Source organism: Nomascus leucogenys, chromosome 19 (genome assembly GCF_006542625.1).
Source record: "Nomascus leucogenys isolate Asia chromosome 19, Asia_NLE_v1, whole genome shotgun sequence".
Lineage (NCBI taxonomy): Eukaryota > Metazoa > Chordata > Mammalia > Primates > Hylobatidae > Nomascus > Nomascus leucogenys.
Genome location: NC_044399.1, coordinates 3,039,850 through 3,056,629, shown reverse-complemented (window position 1 = coordinate 3,056,629; position 16,780 = coordinate 3,039,850). Strand labels below are relative to the sequence as shown.

General features: G+C 44.4%; 1 protein-coding gene across 7 annotated transcripts in view; it reads right to left on the bottom strand.

Annotated features, from left to right (window-relative positions):
• TRAPPC12 (trafficking protein particle complex 12) overlaps positions 1-16,780 on the bottom strand; it is a 103,341-nt gene that overhangs the window by 74,076 nt on the left and 12,485 nt on the right. For all 7 annotated transcript variants that reach the window (XM_012497620.2, XM_030799832.1, XM_030799834.1 and 4 more), the window contains one exon: positions 6,898-7,014. In XM_012497620.2, coding sequence (XP_012353074.1) covers positions 6,898-7,014 — 117 coding nt within the window. The remainder of the gene's footprint in view (positions 1-6,897; positions 7,015-16,780) is intronic.

Below are 16,780 nucleotides of genomic sequence, written 5' to 3'. Positions count from 1 at the left end.
TTTTTAATAGAATTTTTGACTAAGTAATACAAGTAATACAGTAGCAAACATTCTCGAATGTCTTTTTACACACATGTACAAGTTTTTCTAAAGTATATAATTGAAAGTGGGATTGTTGAGTCAAAGGTTATACAAAGCATGTACTTTATTATTATTATTATTTTTTTAAAAATTTTTTTTTGAGACAAGGTTTTACTCTGTCACCCAGGCAGGAGTGCAGTGGCCCGATCATGGCTTACTGCAGCCTCGACCTTCCAAGGCTCAGGTGATCCTCCTGCCTCAGCCCCACAAATAGCTGGGACTATAGGCGTGTGCTAACACGCCCGGCTAATTTTTGTACTTTTAGTAGAGGCGGGGTTTTGCCATGTTGCCCAGGCTGGTCTTGAACTCCTGGGCTCAAATGATCCACCCTCCTTGGCCTCCCAAAGTGCTGGGATTACAGGTGTGAGCCACCGTGCCCAGCTTTATTAGCTATTGTTAAATTGCTCTGCAAGACAATTCACATTCGCATCAACAATGTGTGTTGCCTACCCTTACCAACTGGTGCTGCCAGTGTGACAGGCTTGTCCGTTTCCCTCTTCTTTAGTGTTTCTCCTGGTACAAGCCTCCAACTGGAGGCACGGTAGACATTTCCTTGGCCACACGTGTCAAGCACACATGTTCGGAGGTTTATTTTTACCAGCCTCGGCAGAGCACAGCCTCAGCCTTCTGATCTTCAGACTTGTCCAAGAGGTGATGTGGAACTAGCAGAGCCAGGGCTCTCGGTTAATGGACAAATGCTGGAGAGGAGACGACCGGCCAGGAGGAACCAGCACAACATCGTTCTCTCATGCCAGGCACTCTTTTCCTTCCAAGGTGGGATGTGACTTTGGCTACTGTGAGAGCCAGAGCCAGTTCTTATGATCGCATGCTGTCTGCTATTTGAAATTATAATTGCTTATTTTCTTAGTGTGTTTTTTGCTATTTTTATCTTATTATTTTCCACCTTATTCCCCTCCTGGTGGCCCTCCTCCATTTTCTTTTTCTTTTCTTTTTTGAGACGGAGTCTTGCTCTGTCCACCCAGGCTGGAGTGGTGGCGTGATCTCGGCTCACTGCAAGCTTTGCCTCCCAGACCATTCTCCTGCCTCAGCCTCCCGAGTAGCTGGGACTACAGGCGCCCGCCACCACACCCGGCTAATTTTTTTGTATTTTTAGTAGAGACGGGGTTTCACCGTGTTAGCCAGGATGGTCTTGATCCCGACCTCGTGATCTGCCCGCCTCGGCCTCCCCCCTCCTCTATTTTCAATGATAGATGTCAGAAATATGCAGCAAAGAAATTACTTTTAAAATCAGAATCTAAAGTATACCACATAAAACTTTAAACTTTGTGAAAGAAATCTTACGAAAATCTCATAATTACTGTACATGACATGTAAAATTCTAATAATGAAGTTAGTCTGATATGAGATAAAGATTTTAGATAGAAATTACTTTTACTTTTTTTTGCTAGGAGTATGATACAGGGTCTATTTGAGAAACTGAACATAGGCATTACACAACTTCCAAATGATGAGAAAAATAGTCTAATAAAAATCACTCAAGTAACTAACAGCATGTACATAACTTTTCTCCAAGACTCAAAGGGAATTATTACCTCTACATATGATACCATTAAAGTGATTAACACGTCCTTCTCCCAGGCTGTGACATCCATTTCCCTGTAAATTACAATCTTAGGAAACTCTGACATAACTTAGGAAAATAATTCAAAAACCCTTTCCTGGCTGCCCTAAAGACAACAGGAATTATTTTAGGACACACTAGAATTAAAATACCAGGACAAGGTAAAGATCCTTTCATAAATACATTTTTCACCTTACGTAAGCTCCCTTGTTAGGCCTGTTAATAAAATTTCTGATGGTCTCAAGTATTTCCAATGTATGAAACACATCAAACCATTGTATATATTTATTAATAACAGGAACAATCAAAGAGGGTAAAAAATAGCCTGTAGAAAAAATTAATTATAATTAACATGCATGGCTTTGCGTGTGATTTTTATACCCATTATTATAAAGCCCTGTCATGCTGCCAGTTCAATTCCTGCCTCAAGAGGATACATCACAGCAGCTTCTCTACCGCCAAACCAAGGGGCCACGTCCACACCCTCACGAACAGAGCATGGGCCAGGGAAACGGCCACCCTGGAGATCCGTAACTGCATTAGCAAATTACAATGGATACAGATACTTAGAAATTTGCTGTTTTTTCCCTTTTAAAAAAGAGTATCTCCATCTCTCTCCTCTCCAAAGCTTTCCAATCATAGAAATAATGACAGAATCACTTCGGTAAAAGAAACTCAAAGAAGCATTCGACTGGCACTGACTCAAATTTAAACTTGGTGTGATGTGTGAAGGTAAGCAAGGGATGCTTGCTTACCTGTTTGAGGACACGCTTCTGTGAATATGGTAAAGTATGTGGGGAAGAAAGGCAACTTGGGGAGCATAGTTTCCAGCGGTTCACAGGCTACCAGAAGCATTTGGATAGCAAACACCTACACCTAAGATAATTTCCCGCTTCTATTTTAGGAGAGGGTCTCTGCCTGGGTTTTTACGCTTACTCCGAGCTAATGAGCACAGACCTGTGTGTGTATGTTGCGTGACCATGTGAGTGACAGTTCCACAGCTTGGGGAGTGTGATGCAAAGGAAGGAGGAGAGGGAAGCGTCTCTGGGGAAGATTTGGCTTCTCTGAGTCTGGAAGGGTCCTTCAGTCTCTGCAAATTGGGGAACAGCTGGGAACTTTGCTCTGGGGCAAAAGAGGCCTGAGGAATTCATGCTGGAGCTCTCGGGATTCCCGCCAGTTAGAGAAGCAGGGTTGTAGGAACTGGTTTTCAAGATGTGGTACAAGCAGCTTCTCTGTGGGAAGTGGATGCAGGGCATGAGGAGAGAAAAGGGAAACTTCACTGCCGTGGGTTAGGAGTGCAGCTGAATTTGTGTCTGTGTCTGAAGACACTGATGAAGAATCATAAGAGTTACAATAAATTTGTGAATCTGGAATATATACTTCTTTTAAAAATAGTGTATGAGCTTCAAGTCAGCAATAAGTAAATTAAAAGTAATAGAACAGCACTTCTAAATCTGAGTAAATGCCATAAATGGTTAAGAAGGCAGAACTTCACTGAGCAAGAGCGCTAGCTTAGCAACCTTTATTGTTATTGCTCGAAAGAGAAGAGGCTTAATATGTGTTTGCTCAATGAATACATGAAGAAACCCAAGTGAGAACTTGTTTGTTTCAATCCCATCAGATATAAGGTCTTCTCATGGGCAAATCCTACCCTTGGATACAACCCAGTCCTAGAAGCTGTATTGCAAAGCATAATTCCCACAGCGCGTAGATCCGATGGTTCAGAAATACTAAGTCATCTGGTGGGAAGTAGTCAATGAACAAAACCACCACCAGCAACTGTGCTTTTCGCTGGGCTGTGCGGACTACGTAAGGGACACGGGGCAGTAGGGATGGTACTGGTAACAGGAGCAAGGACATTTGTTTGGGGCCAACCTCTACACCTTTGTAGATCTTAGTGTTCTAATCTACAAAGTGGGCATTTTGGACTATGTTAGTTTTTCAAATTTTTAAATAGTAAAATTCATTCACCTTTCCCCCCACCCCCCAAAAAAAGACATCTCAAGAGAGACTTCTGTATAAAGTAGACCCTGCTGAAATGCTCTGCCACAAGTCGCCTCTGCAGGCCATGCCCAGTCACCCCGAGGCCCCTCCCTGGAACCCGAGGCTTCTCAGAATCACAGTTTGAAAATGTGCTAGATTCGATTTTCATTCCTATCAAATCCTTCCTTTCCTTTTCTGCCATTGCAGAGGAAGAAACACTCCATCTTTCTCCAGACTAATCTTCTTGTGGTTTCATCTCCTCACTCTTTGCGCCCCCTCCCCCATAACCGCCCCCCGCTCTATCCTTTTGTATGAGCTCCTTCTCTATTTCTTTAAACCCAACATTCTGACGCTACTTCTTTATCAAAAGAGTAGCTTACCGACCGGGGGTCCTCTTATCTATTCATCCCCTCATCCCTTTATTTATTCAAGAAGACGCTATGTACCCATTCTGTGCCTGACTGTGCTGGGTCCTCAGATGCACTGGAGAACAAGACATGCTTCCTGACTGTCACGGTGTTTATTACAGATTTTTAATTTTTGTAGGTTGGCTCTGTCTCCCCCAAGTTACAGCATTTGTTATTGACACTGATGACATGTCACCTCCCAGTTCATGCATATAATGAAGTCAGGATAAAATCCAAGTAACTAAGGCTGCTTTGCCAATGTTCGGTACTTTCTCAAAAACAGGCTTTTTGGGCAAAACTCCAAAAAAAGGTTTTTTTTTTGGGAAAAAGATCAGGGATCAAAGGAAGTTAACAATCAAGATCAAGAAGAATATAAGAAACTGACTTTTGAGTAAAATGGGGAGGATTCTATTTTTTTTTCCTTTAGGCTGTCTTAGGAAGCAAGAGATCTGCTGACAATAAAACACTAGAAAGTAGAAAGTCAAAGAGAAGTTTAAAATCAGAAGACAGGGACTGGAAAATCCAGGAACCCAGGGCACGATGTCCCTGCGCAACCTCACAGCGGAGTGCAGCCCCGCCTGTGCTTCCGAAAGGCCCTCACACAGCCGCGATCTGGGTCATCACAGCCGGGAGCCAGGCCCCAGGCAAAGGGGTTCCAGGTGGCCTGGTCAGCGTCTCAGGCAGCCCCCAATCCATACTGAACCCAGGAAAGCTTCTGAAGTGTCATAGAAGTCACAAAACCACACATAATAAGGATGTGTCTGAATTCAAGAGAACTAGTCAATTAGGGAAAAGATTTTGTTACTTTGTTAAATGCTACTGTTAAAGATCAAGAAATCACTCCCCTCCTGGCTCAGGATTTCGGCCTCATAAACATCAGTCATTTCCGGCAGAACGGGGACAGGCAATACCTCACTTTCAAATACACAGGCAGAGGTGATGCAACAAAAAAGGAACTGGGATTATTTTCTTCTGAATTTCACTGTAGTCTTCGTGCAAGTAAGTGATTTACATATCACTGTTTTCACACAAAAGACAGTTGCCTTTGAGCTGGGACTGAGCCACGCGCTACTCCAAAATAAACTTTAAGACATTCTCATTTTCTATTTTAGTTCACAGGCTAACCTTCACCTGTCATTTCAATGGGCTGCAAAGTTTAATCCTTGAGAAATTTCTAAACTTCTCAGCTATTGTATCTTTAGGAACTAAAATTTGCTTAAAATAGGTGAAATCTGGTCGGGTGCAGTGGCTCACACCTGTAATCCCAGCACTCTGGGAGGGCGAGGCAGGCGGATCACCTGAGGTCAGGAGTTCAAGACCAGCCTGGCCATGGTGAAACCCCGTCTCTACTAAAAATACAAAAAATTAGCCAGGCGTGGTGGTGCATGCCTGTAATCCCAGCTACTCGGGAAGCTGAGGCAGGAGAATCGCTTGAACCCGGAGGCGGAAGTTGCAGTGAGCTGAGATCATGCCATTGCACTCCAGACTGGGCAACAAGAATGAAACTCCGTCTCAAAAAAAACAAAAAGTAGGGGAAATCTGAAGCCCGGTGCAGAAGAATTAGTAACAACTGAGAAAAACATGATGGGGAACTATTAGAAAAATAAGTAAATTAGAAAATTCCATTCTCTTTTTTGAAGGTTGAAAGGTGAATATATGTCCTCCAGATTGTTCACCCAAATGGAGAGTGAGTCTGGACCATGTGCCGTTGAAATATAGTCAGGATAAGGGCTGCATTTCAACATGAGTTTCAGACAGCCGGTGGGACTTATTCCCAAAATCAAGGACCTCACTCTCCAAACCCCCTCAGAAAGTGCACCCACTAACTTGACTGCATGCAGGCATGGGAGCGTGGCTTTGCTAAGTCCACTCTAGGCAACCGCGTGGATGAGCTCGCAGAGCAATTCCACAGCCCCCTAAGGAGACGACACTGAGGAGGTGAGATTTGGTGTGAGATGGGGCTCTCATTTCAGTGTACTTACCCCATGGCTACCTTAGGAACTTCCAATATCTTCTCCTTAATCTAGAAAAACTACCCAACGCGATTACAGCTGTCTTTAAGATTATAAATTCATTGGAAACAGATCAACCTGTACAGCAATGGTGATCTGGTATTAATGATTTTTTTATTTTTATTTTTTTGAGACGGAGTCTCGCTTGGTATCCAAGGCTGGAGTGGCAGTGGTGTGATCTCGGCTCACTGCAACCTCCGCCACCCGGGTCCCAGTTCAAGCGATTCTCCTGCCTCAGCCTCCCGAGTATCTGGGCTTACAGGAATGCACCACCATGCCCAGCTAATTTTTGTATTTTTAGTAGAGATGGGGTTTCACCATGTTGGCCAGGCTGGTCTTGAACTCCTGACCTGTGATCTGCCCGACTCGGCCTCCCAAGGTGCTGGGATTACAGGTGTGAGCCACTGCGCCCAGCCATGAATTTTAAAAACCTCCTTATAGAATTCATGACAAAGCTTAAAAGTGTTCAGAAATTCACCCATTCAATAATAAACTTTCTACGCAAAATGCAGAAAATGCAATATATTTTAAAAATGAATGCAAATCATTTATCTCTATTATATATGATGAAGCAAACTCGATCAAAGTATATGCTGCTTTGAGTAATTTGATCATTTCCAATAATGGCTTTTTAACCAATTAGGCTTAAAAGTATCCATGTATTAATATGATGCTTTTTGGTGCACAGGACTGGCATCTACTCCAACAAAATTCTACTTCTGTGCAAGAGCTTTGAGTAATATTCAAAATAATTAACTTCTAGAGAAAATATTACGAAGGCAGGCAGGACTTATCACAAAACAACACTGAAATCAAACACATTGTCACTTACAATTAGCTGTTTCAATCCAACAAAAGATTGTTCCACTGAGTCGGCATTTAGGACTTGTCTCTTTGCTGCAGCTTTTTCACCCAGAAAGCGAAGCATCAAGTCTTTAACTGCATCTCCCTGGGAAGAATAGAAGAAAAATATGTCAAGACAATAAAATGTCAATTAAACTCAGCTAACCAGAACCCATAACTAAACACAATTTCTTTTTTCTCCACTGGCTTATGGAGGTAAAAGTAACGGTTACAGTATCATAAAACTTCAATTAACCAGAAGCTAAATTACCATAATCATTAATAAAATGCATAATTTTAGAATTGCTCTTTATTCTTTTTGTTTTAAAAATTATATCTTTATTCACCACTGATCAGAAAGCATGTTCTTTATTCTGAAGAGGAAACGCTAAGTCCTACTGCCTCCCACCAGGCTTGCAGTGAGAGGCAAAGCCAAGCCAGCAGAGAGGCCTCAGGTGAGGGGCCTAGGGAGGTCCAGGAGCATGAAGGTGACACCGCTGGGGACCAGGGGCTGCACCACACAGTGGCCAGCCTCGCGCTGGTGCAGGCAGGCCTGAATAGTCTTCCCAAATCCCATCAATGCCCCCATGCTTGCCTGGACCTCCAGGAAAGCCTGGAGGGCTAGGGCTGAAGAAGTTAAATTACCAATGGCCCTCTCTTCAGTGCTGAGGTCACCAGCCAAGCCAAAGGAAAACTGAGACCCCCTTTCACAGCAGGTCCTCAACAGCCTCGCTGAGCCAGGCCCTGCTCCAGGAGCTGCTGGGCGCACTTCATGCTGCAAGCCAGGGAAGAATCCAGTTGCCTCTGCACGGGACCGTTTCTACTCCTGACCTGACTCCTCTGATTAGATCGATCTTTAGACGGTGCTGAAGAACACTAAAAGTGGAATCTGAAGCATGCCACTTACTTTAAAGGGAAGACACAGAAGGGCGAGGGGAGGGAGAACAGGTGCTTTTGTGTGGCCTGGGGACAGAAGAGATGTGCCAATGACCTGCCCTGAGCAGGGAGCAATCTCACAGCTGGTATCAAGCCCAGATACTGGGCGAGCCAGCTTTCATAAGCCTCAGGAGTCAGCACGGTTCGGGGGCCCCAGGGAAAGGCCTGAAGTTACCAAGTCTATTGTATGGGGACAAACTAGTCATCCCACCAGTGCAGAGAAAACTCACAGTCCGCGGGCCTCGGTGCTGTTTCGGTGGCTGCACCGCAGGCCGAGGGAGAGCCCAGGGTAAGTAAAGGCTGCTCACAGGACACAATGCTCCCACGGGTGGCAGGAGAAGCCTCTCACACACAACTGGGACCAGGACACAGCCCTGGACCATCTCTCTCCTTTCTGGGGGTGCTGCTGACTGAGGAAAGGCACCTGGGAAGGGTCAGCAGCACTGAGGTCCCTGAAACGCCTGAGGCGGGGAAGCCGGGGGGATAGAGCAGCCCAGGGGGAAAGGGAAGCAGCGCTGAGGTCCCTGAAACGCCAGAGACAGAGTATCCTGGGAGGAGGAAGCAGTGGCTCTGAGGTCCCTGAAACGCCCAGAGACAGTGAGTATCCCGGGAGGAGGAAGCAGTGGTTCTGAGGTCCCTGAAATGCCCAGAGACAGTGAGCATCCTGGGAGGAGGAAGCAGTGGTTCTGAGGTCCCTGAAATGCCTGGAGACAGCAAGCAGCCCGGAGCTGGCTGGACCTTCCCTGACACGTGCTCTGGGCATCTGGCCCGCAGCAGCTGCTGACAGGGACACAACACAAAGGCCCTGCAGTCTCTCGGGTGAGCAGAAGAAAGACTCAAACTAGGACAACCCCAAGATAGAGGGTGGAGAAAGCCAAGATCTCTCCGTCTCAGCACAAAGCTGCCTCCCAGCCACAGAGAAGCTGATGCTCATGCTACAGGCGGGCCACTGGGAGCACACAGTGACTGAGGGTGCAGAGAAGCCTGCGTGCCCCCTGCCTGGACTTCACCGCTGGCTCAGATCTCTTCCTATTGTTCTCCTACCCTTTTTTTGGGGCGGGGGAGCGGGGGAAAGAAAAGCATAGAAGTTGTTTCTCCTAAGAAGCAAGGTTATTTCAATCTTTTGCTATCTTTCAAAATAGTGACACTGAAAAGAAGAACAGAATCTAGACCATGAGAGCAAGGGAATCAGAAAAGCTGCTGACACTGCTTCTCCACTCTGCTGCCTCCCTTCCACCGGGAGAGATCAACAGCCTGCGGCAGGAGGGGCTGGGTGGCTGCAGGTCATAGGTCTGTCTCTTCCCTGGGTGCTAAACCTGGTGCTCGCAGAGGCCGACCTCACGTTTTCTCACATTGAGGCAAAGACCTACAGGCAGCAGTTGTATAATTTCTGCTTGCAGAGCATAAGGTGAAGTACTTCAAATACCAGATCCACAAAATCAGCTAACTGATCTAGCAGCAATAATTAAAGGGCAAAATAACAGAGTTCAGACACAGGGCTCCATAAAGCTCTGCAAAAATGCAACTCATCTCAGACAAAGAGCATCTGAGCCACAGGGGCAGCGAGCTGGGTAAAGATCAAAATCAAATTGCAATGCCAGGGACGGAGGGCCAATTCAACTCCTCCATCCCCACAACATTATCAATGAGACCACGCTGCAAAAATCTCTCGTCCTTAAAATTCTCTGTTAGTTAATATTTTAGTTACCACAGCAAGTTCCTGAGATACTAGCCTATGCATGACTATCAAATATCCCACCAATAGAGGGCCAAGGATGTGACAAGCATCTTAAGACAAACCTCGCCCTTGCTGTGTCGCTAACTGAAGGCAGTGACAGTGCAGGGAGGTGGAGACGCTTGTACTGCATCTCCTCCAGCAGTTACTGTGCTGGGGGGGGGGGCAGGGGGGTGGGGGTGGAGGGAGCTTCCCCCAGGGCTTTCTAGAGAGCTGTGCTACTACACCTGGGATGGAATCCAGCTAGAACCAATGATTCCTTCAGCCCAGCAAGCCATTCAGCGAAGGAGATATATGAATATATCACAATCTGGGACTCATCGTGATCTCGCCACCCCATTCTCCTGGTCAGGTGGATTTATGGAGGAGCAAGTGGCTGTTCTCACAGCTGACAGGTGGTTAGGGGCCCAGCTGCCTTTCCTGCAATGGGGAAATAGTGTCAGTAGTCCCTTCTTGATTTTCATGGTGAAAGACAAAACAGAAGCCAGAGCAGCGGACTGAAAGCGTATGGGCCTTACTGTCTGGGAAGCCCAGAGACACAAATGCTCATGGGGTAGTGCTGCTGAAAGGCAGCAGCCCCTGCACCCGGCACAGCACACGCTGAGCTTTCTGCCACATCGCCAATGCAGAAAGGTGCCTGTTTATCCCGGCAGGGTCCATCCTCTGGCTCCAGTGTTTGCTTACTCCAGGGAAAAATGAGACCACCTGAACAAAAAAACCACAACAATTATAACAAAACCCAAACCCAAACTCAAGGGTGCGGAGAAACTGGAACCCTCACACACCACATCATTGGTGGGGAGTCAACATGGAAGAGCCATTTTAGAAGACTGTCTGGTGGGGCCTCAAAATGTTGAACAGAGTTACCATAGAACCCAGCGAGTCCACACCTAGCTACACATCCCAGATTGCTGAGAACACACAGACACAAGCGCCTGTGTGTGAATGTTCACAGTAGCATTACTCACAACAGCCAAAAGGTAGAAAAAGCCCAAATGTCCACCAACTGATGAATGAATAAAAAGCAGCAGTAATTTGCTTCTGTCCATTTCAGGGTAACTGGGACTGGACTGTCTTGATGTGAACAACTGCAACATTGCTTAGAAGAAATCTAACAGCTGTCTTCAGACACAGCAAAGGACTGTGACCCGACAGGAGGAAAACATGAGTTGAACTCTTGAACCCAATGGCACTTTTCGGACCACACTGCAGGAGGAGAATCCCAAGCAGGGTTTGGGACGTCAAGGAGGTTAAGGCGGACGGGCTGAGGAGGTTGAGACTGTACTCAAATATGCTTTCCCAACATTCTTATTTTGCTAAACTATTAACAACAATGGGAGACAGAGAAAGTGTGAGAGTGTATGTGTGAGAAGGAATATACAACATTATCTCTATATAATAAGTTCCACCTACATAATTCTTTGTGGTTTATTCTAAAAACCCAGCTACAATGTATAACATAATTTACTAGAAAATGATTTTGGAACCTACTTACAAACTGGATAATTCTTCTATCCAGAGATCTAGAAAGGAGGGAGCTAAGCAGAAAAAGGATTTGTGTGGGAGCCCTTGAGTTTACTGCTGATCACTCAGCTGTATGTGCAGAGGGTACAGCTCTGAAGACAGGAAAGGATGGGGTGCTGTGAGCTGGCAAGCCCAGAGCTCACACAGGGCTGCGGGGTGTGGAGTGTGGGTCTGCCATGGACAGGGCGCTGTGAGTTGGCAAGCCCAGAGCTCACACAGGGCTGAAGGGTGCTGAGTGTGGGTCTGCCATGGAAGGGGTGCTGTGAGCTGGCAAGCCCAGAGCTAACACAGGGCTGAAGGGTGCTGAGTGTGGGTCTGCCATGGTGGAGTGCTCTCACTGAACAGAAGGGGCATTCAGTATAGACTTTAGAAAGGTCACCCAAAAGTAGTAGCTACTACTCAAAAGTCATTCTAAAAAGCCTAAAAACAAACATGAAACTAAATCTGTAAATAAGTTACTTGCTTGTCAGAATAAAGGGCAAGTCTTTTCAAAGGAAGATGAAAAAGGTAGACACAAAACCTGAAATCCACAATGTCCACCTTCTAATAAAAAATCACTAGACATGTAAAACGTGTCCTGTAACTAAGAGAAAAAGTACATAAAAATAGATGCAGATATTACATAGATAATGGAACTTTCGGATAAGAACTTTTTCTCTTTTCTTTCTTTTTTTAAAGAGGCCTATGTTGCCCAGACTGGCCTCAAACTCCTGGGCTCCAGTGATTCTCCTGCCTCAGCCTCCTGAGTAACTGTGACTACGGGCACATGCCACCACACCCAGCTCCGAAGACAACTTTAAGGTGCCTCTTTATAAATGTTCTCAAGAGTTTAAAGTAAAGCTTGAAAATGATAAAAGAAAAATGATACAAAAAAGAACCAAATAAAAATTCCAGAGATAAAAAACACGGAAAAGTCAATGAATAGGATTAGCTGCAAACTAAAAAGTCTGAAGAAAAGATAAGTGAACTTACGGACAGCAACAGAAATTCTAAACTTAACCACAAAGAGAAAAAGACTGAAAAATAAAAACAGTAACAAAAACAGATCCTCAGTAACTTCTGTGGCAATATTAAGCAGTATATATACTTGGAGTTTCCGGAAGTAGGAGAGAGAAAAAACACAAAAAATACCTGAAGAAATAATGACCCCAAATTTCCCCAAATTGACAAAAATGATAAAGTCTCAGATCCAATGAATGCCGAGCAAGATAAACATAAATCCCATGTGAAGGTACATCACAACCAAACTGCTGAAAAACCAGGGATAAATCGTAAAAGCACCCAGAGAAAAAATATTCAATTAGGTACAGAGGAGCAAGGACAAGAATTACTACAGACTTCTCATCAGAAACTATGCAAGTCAAAAGACAGTGGGATGGCATCTTACAAGGTCTAAAAAGAAAAAAAAAACCTGTCAACCTAGAATTCTACATATGTAAACATGTTGTATATTTGGCAAAAATAACCTTTAATAACGAAGATGAGGCTGGGCATGGTGGCTCATGCCTGTAATCCTGGCACTTTGGGAGGCTAAAGTGGGCAGATCACTTAAGGTCACGAGTTCAAGACCAGCCTGGGCAATGTGGTGAAGCCCTGTCTCTACTAAAAATACAAGAACTGGCCAGGTGCAGTGGCTCACTCCTGTCATTCCAGCACTTTGGGAAGCTGAGGTGAGCGGATCACTTGATGTCAGGAGTTTAAGACCAGCCTGACCAACATGGCGAAACCACATGTCTACTAAAATTACAAAAATTAGCTGGGTGTTGTGGCACATGCCTATAATCCCAGCTAGTCAGGAGGCTGAGGCAGGGGAATTGCTTGAGCCTGGGAGGTGGAGGCTGGAGTGAGCTGAGATTGTGCCACTGCACTCCAGCCTGAGTGACAGAGTGAGACTGTGTCTCAACGAAAAAAAGAAAAAATTAGCTGGGTGTGGTGGTGCGTGCCTGTAGTCCCAGCTACTTTGGAGGGTGAGGCATGAGAATCACTTAAACTTGGGAGGCGGAGGTTGCAGTGAGCTGTGATCGTGAAACTGTACTCCAGCCTGGGCGCCACAGCAAGATTCTGTCTCAAAAAAAAAAAAAAGTAGTAATTTTGAAACTAATAAAAGCTGAGAGAATCTGTAGCTAGTACACCTGCACCCCAAAATTAAAGTTTCTGCCCTTCAAAAGACACCTAAGAAAATGCAAAAACAAGGCATAGAACAGTAAAAAAAAAAAAAAAAAAAAAAAAAATTGCAACACATCTATTGTGTATGATAGCTCATTTCCAACCAGGATATTTACAGAATTCTTAAAACACAGTGACAATAAGACAAACATCCAAAGTTTGAAAGATGGAGAAAACATTTGAAGAGATACTTTATAAAGATATACAAATAGACTATATATCAAAGGATTAATATATCAGATCCTATGTATCAAGTAGTCTATACAACCTCAGTCATCAGAGAAATGCAAAAATCAAAAAAAGTTGACTATACCATGGATATAAAATAATTGGAACTCTCATATGTTGCTGATGAAAATGTGAAATATTGCGCCCACTCTGGAAACTGTTCCATTTCTTATAGAGCTAAATGCACATTTATCATAAGCCCCAGCAAGTATACTACTAAGTTTTTACCCAAGAGAAACAAAAATATATCCACACAAAAGACTGTACTCAAATATGCTTTCCCAACATTCTTATTTTGCTAAATTACTAATAACAGGATAGAGTGTGTGTGTGTGTGAGTTGACAGAATATACAACATTATCTCTCTATAGTAAGTTCCACCTAGAGAGTCCTTTGTGGTTTATTCTAAAAACTCACCTACGATTTATAACATAATTTACTAGAAAATGGGTTTCGAAACTACTTACAAGCTGGATAATTCTTATATACACAGCAGTGGGAATTTAGTTATCAGCAAAGGCTCAAGGCTGGCAGTAACTATGGATTCCAGATTCAAGACTTTTGGTGCTGGAAGGACTCACTGGAGGAGACTCTCAGCCATCCACCAATCTCTGATCTCCCCCCCCCTTTTTTTTTTAACCTCAGACAAAGTTGTTGCGCAGGCTGGAATGCAATGGTGCGATCTCAGCTCACTGCAACCTCTGCTTCCTGGGTTCAAGTGATTCTCCTGCCTCAGCCTCCCAAGTAGCTGGGACTACAGGCATGCACCACCACATCCGGCTATTTTTTGTATTTTTAGTAGAGACGGGGTTTCACTGTGTTAGCCAGGATGGTCTCGATCTCCTGACCTCGTGATCCACCCACCTCGGCCTCCCAAAGTGCTGGAATTACAGGTGTGAGCCACCGTGACCAGCCCTCCCCTTCTTCTAGTAACTGAACTTCAGTTTTGCCTGAGCACATGGCCGCCTACCTAAAGACTATTTTCAGCCTTCCTTGCATCTTGGTGTGGCCAAGTGACTAAACCCTAGGTAGTGGGATGTGAGTGGACACACTGTCTTCCAGATGATGTATCGTAAAAGGACTACTGCAGAGCTCTCCAGCCTCTCCCTCTTCCAGATGGCTGGAAGACAGCAATGGGAAAAAGCTTCCTGGACTTGGCTGAGGAAGGTAGAGTCAATCCACAGCGCTGGCCGACATATCTCCAAAGTGTTCTACCACCTGGAAATAAAGATGTATTCTATTCCAGCCACCATACCTTTGGCTTTCTTTGTTAATGCAGCTGAGCCTACAGCCTAACTGACAGACTTACCAAAACCTTTCATTTTACAGAGAAGAAAATAGAGCCACAGATGTTCAATGAATTCCCTTAGGTTACACAGGTTATTGGCAAAGCAACAATTTGAAACCAATTCTTCTAATTCAAAGCTCTTCCTAAGCTCACATACTGATCAGGGATATGTCCATATATCAGGCAACTTCTGGGACCCTGGAGAAGACTCAGCTACTCATTCTTTACGGAACACTAAAATTAAGCCATTTGATTTCCAGTTTTTTTTTTTTTAAATGTGGGTAAATAGAAAAGGCATTTTATTTTTAAATTTTACAGTATTTAGTTGAGAAATTATATATATTCAAGGTATACAACATGATCATTTGTTGTAAGTAGACACTGTGTACTGAATCCCAAAGTCAAAATAATTAACACAACCATCACTACCCATAGTTACAGTGTGTGTGTATATGTGTACGGGTGGTGAGGACACTTAAAATCTGCTCTCATCAAATTTCAAGTAAACAATGCAGTATTACTAACTATAGTCACCATGTTAAATGTACATTCCATCCCCAGCATTCCTTCCTCTTGCATAAATGAAGCTCTGTACCCTTTGAGTAACATCTCCCCATGCCCCTCACACCCCCAGGCCCCAGCTTCTATGAGTCTGACTTCTGTAGATTCCACATGTAAATGAGATCACGTGGTATTCATCATTTTGTGTCTGGCTTAATTCATTTAACCTAATGTCCACCAGGTGCATGCAGATAGTCACAAATGGCAAGGTTTCCCCTTGTCTTTTAAGGACTAAACAGAATTCCATTGTGTATATTTTCTTTTCTTTAAAAACATTTTTTTCTTTTAAAGAGACAGGTCTTACTCTGTTATTCATGCTGGAGTGCAGTGGTGCAATCATAGCTCATTGCGGCTTTGAACACCATGGCTCAAGTGATCCTCCTGCCTCAGCCTCCTGAGAAGTTGGGATTATGGGCGCAAGCCACTACATACCAAATTTTCTCTGTCCTCTCACCTGTCGATGGGTACTTAGGTTGATTCCCTATCTGGGCTACTGTGAATAATTCTGCAGTGAGCATGGAGCACAGGCATCTCTCTGAGATCCTGATCTCAATTCCTTTGGATACATACCCAGAATGGGGGACTGTTAGATCATATGGTAGCTCTATTTTTAACTTTTTAGGGCACCTCCTTTATGTTTTCCAAAATGGCTGTATTAATTTACATTCCCACCAACAGTGTACAAGGGTCTCTTTCTCCACACCCTCACCAACTCTTGCTGTCTCCAGAGTTTTTGGTTAACAGCCGTGATATCTCATTGTGATTTTGACTTGCATTTCACTGATAATTAGTGCTGTTTCTAGCTCTTTAACTTAAACAGAAATCCTTCCGAGAGAAATACAATTAGTCATTTTCTATGGTAGGGAGAAATATAACATAAGACAAAGAGGTCAGAACGAAGGCAAACAGGACCTGTGTTCTGGCACTGGCCCTGCAGTGTAGTGGCTGCATTATCTAGGGTAAACACGTCCATGGGAATCTGCCCGGACCTCTACTGAGCCACAGGGCACCGAAATTATCCATTTGCAGGTCTGCCTTCCCTTGTCTAGGCCATCTGTCCTGGTCTGGGCTGGCGGGTGGGCATCACACCCTCCTTTGTGTCATGAGGAGAGAGGATGCCTGGGACATGGCAGGCTGGCTGGTGAATGCACAAGTCATTCGGATCTGTTTCCTCATCATAAAAGGAGAAACTGGACTGGATCAGAGACCTTTCAGCTTTTTTGAGGAACAGGTGTTTTCCATTCCTTGAAAGCTTTGAGCTCGTTGCAAGGTACTGAGTACTCTTAGCCCTACTCACTAAGTGTCATATGCTCACCCCAGCCCTTTTGTCAACCAAAGTGAAACACCTCTGCCCCTTTCCAAATGTACCTAAGACCCTTGGACTCCAGCACCCAGTTGGGAAGCAATAGATTAAGTCTTTCCTGTGGCAGCCTT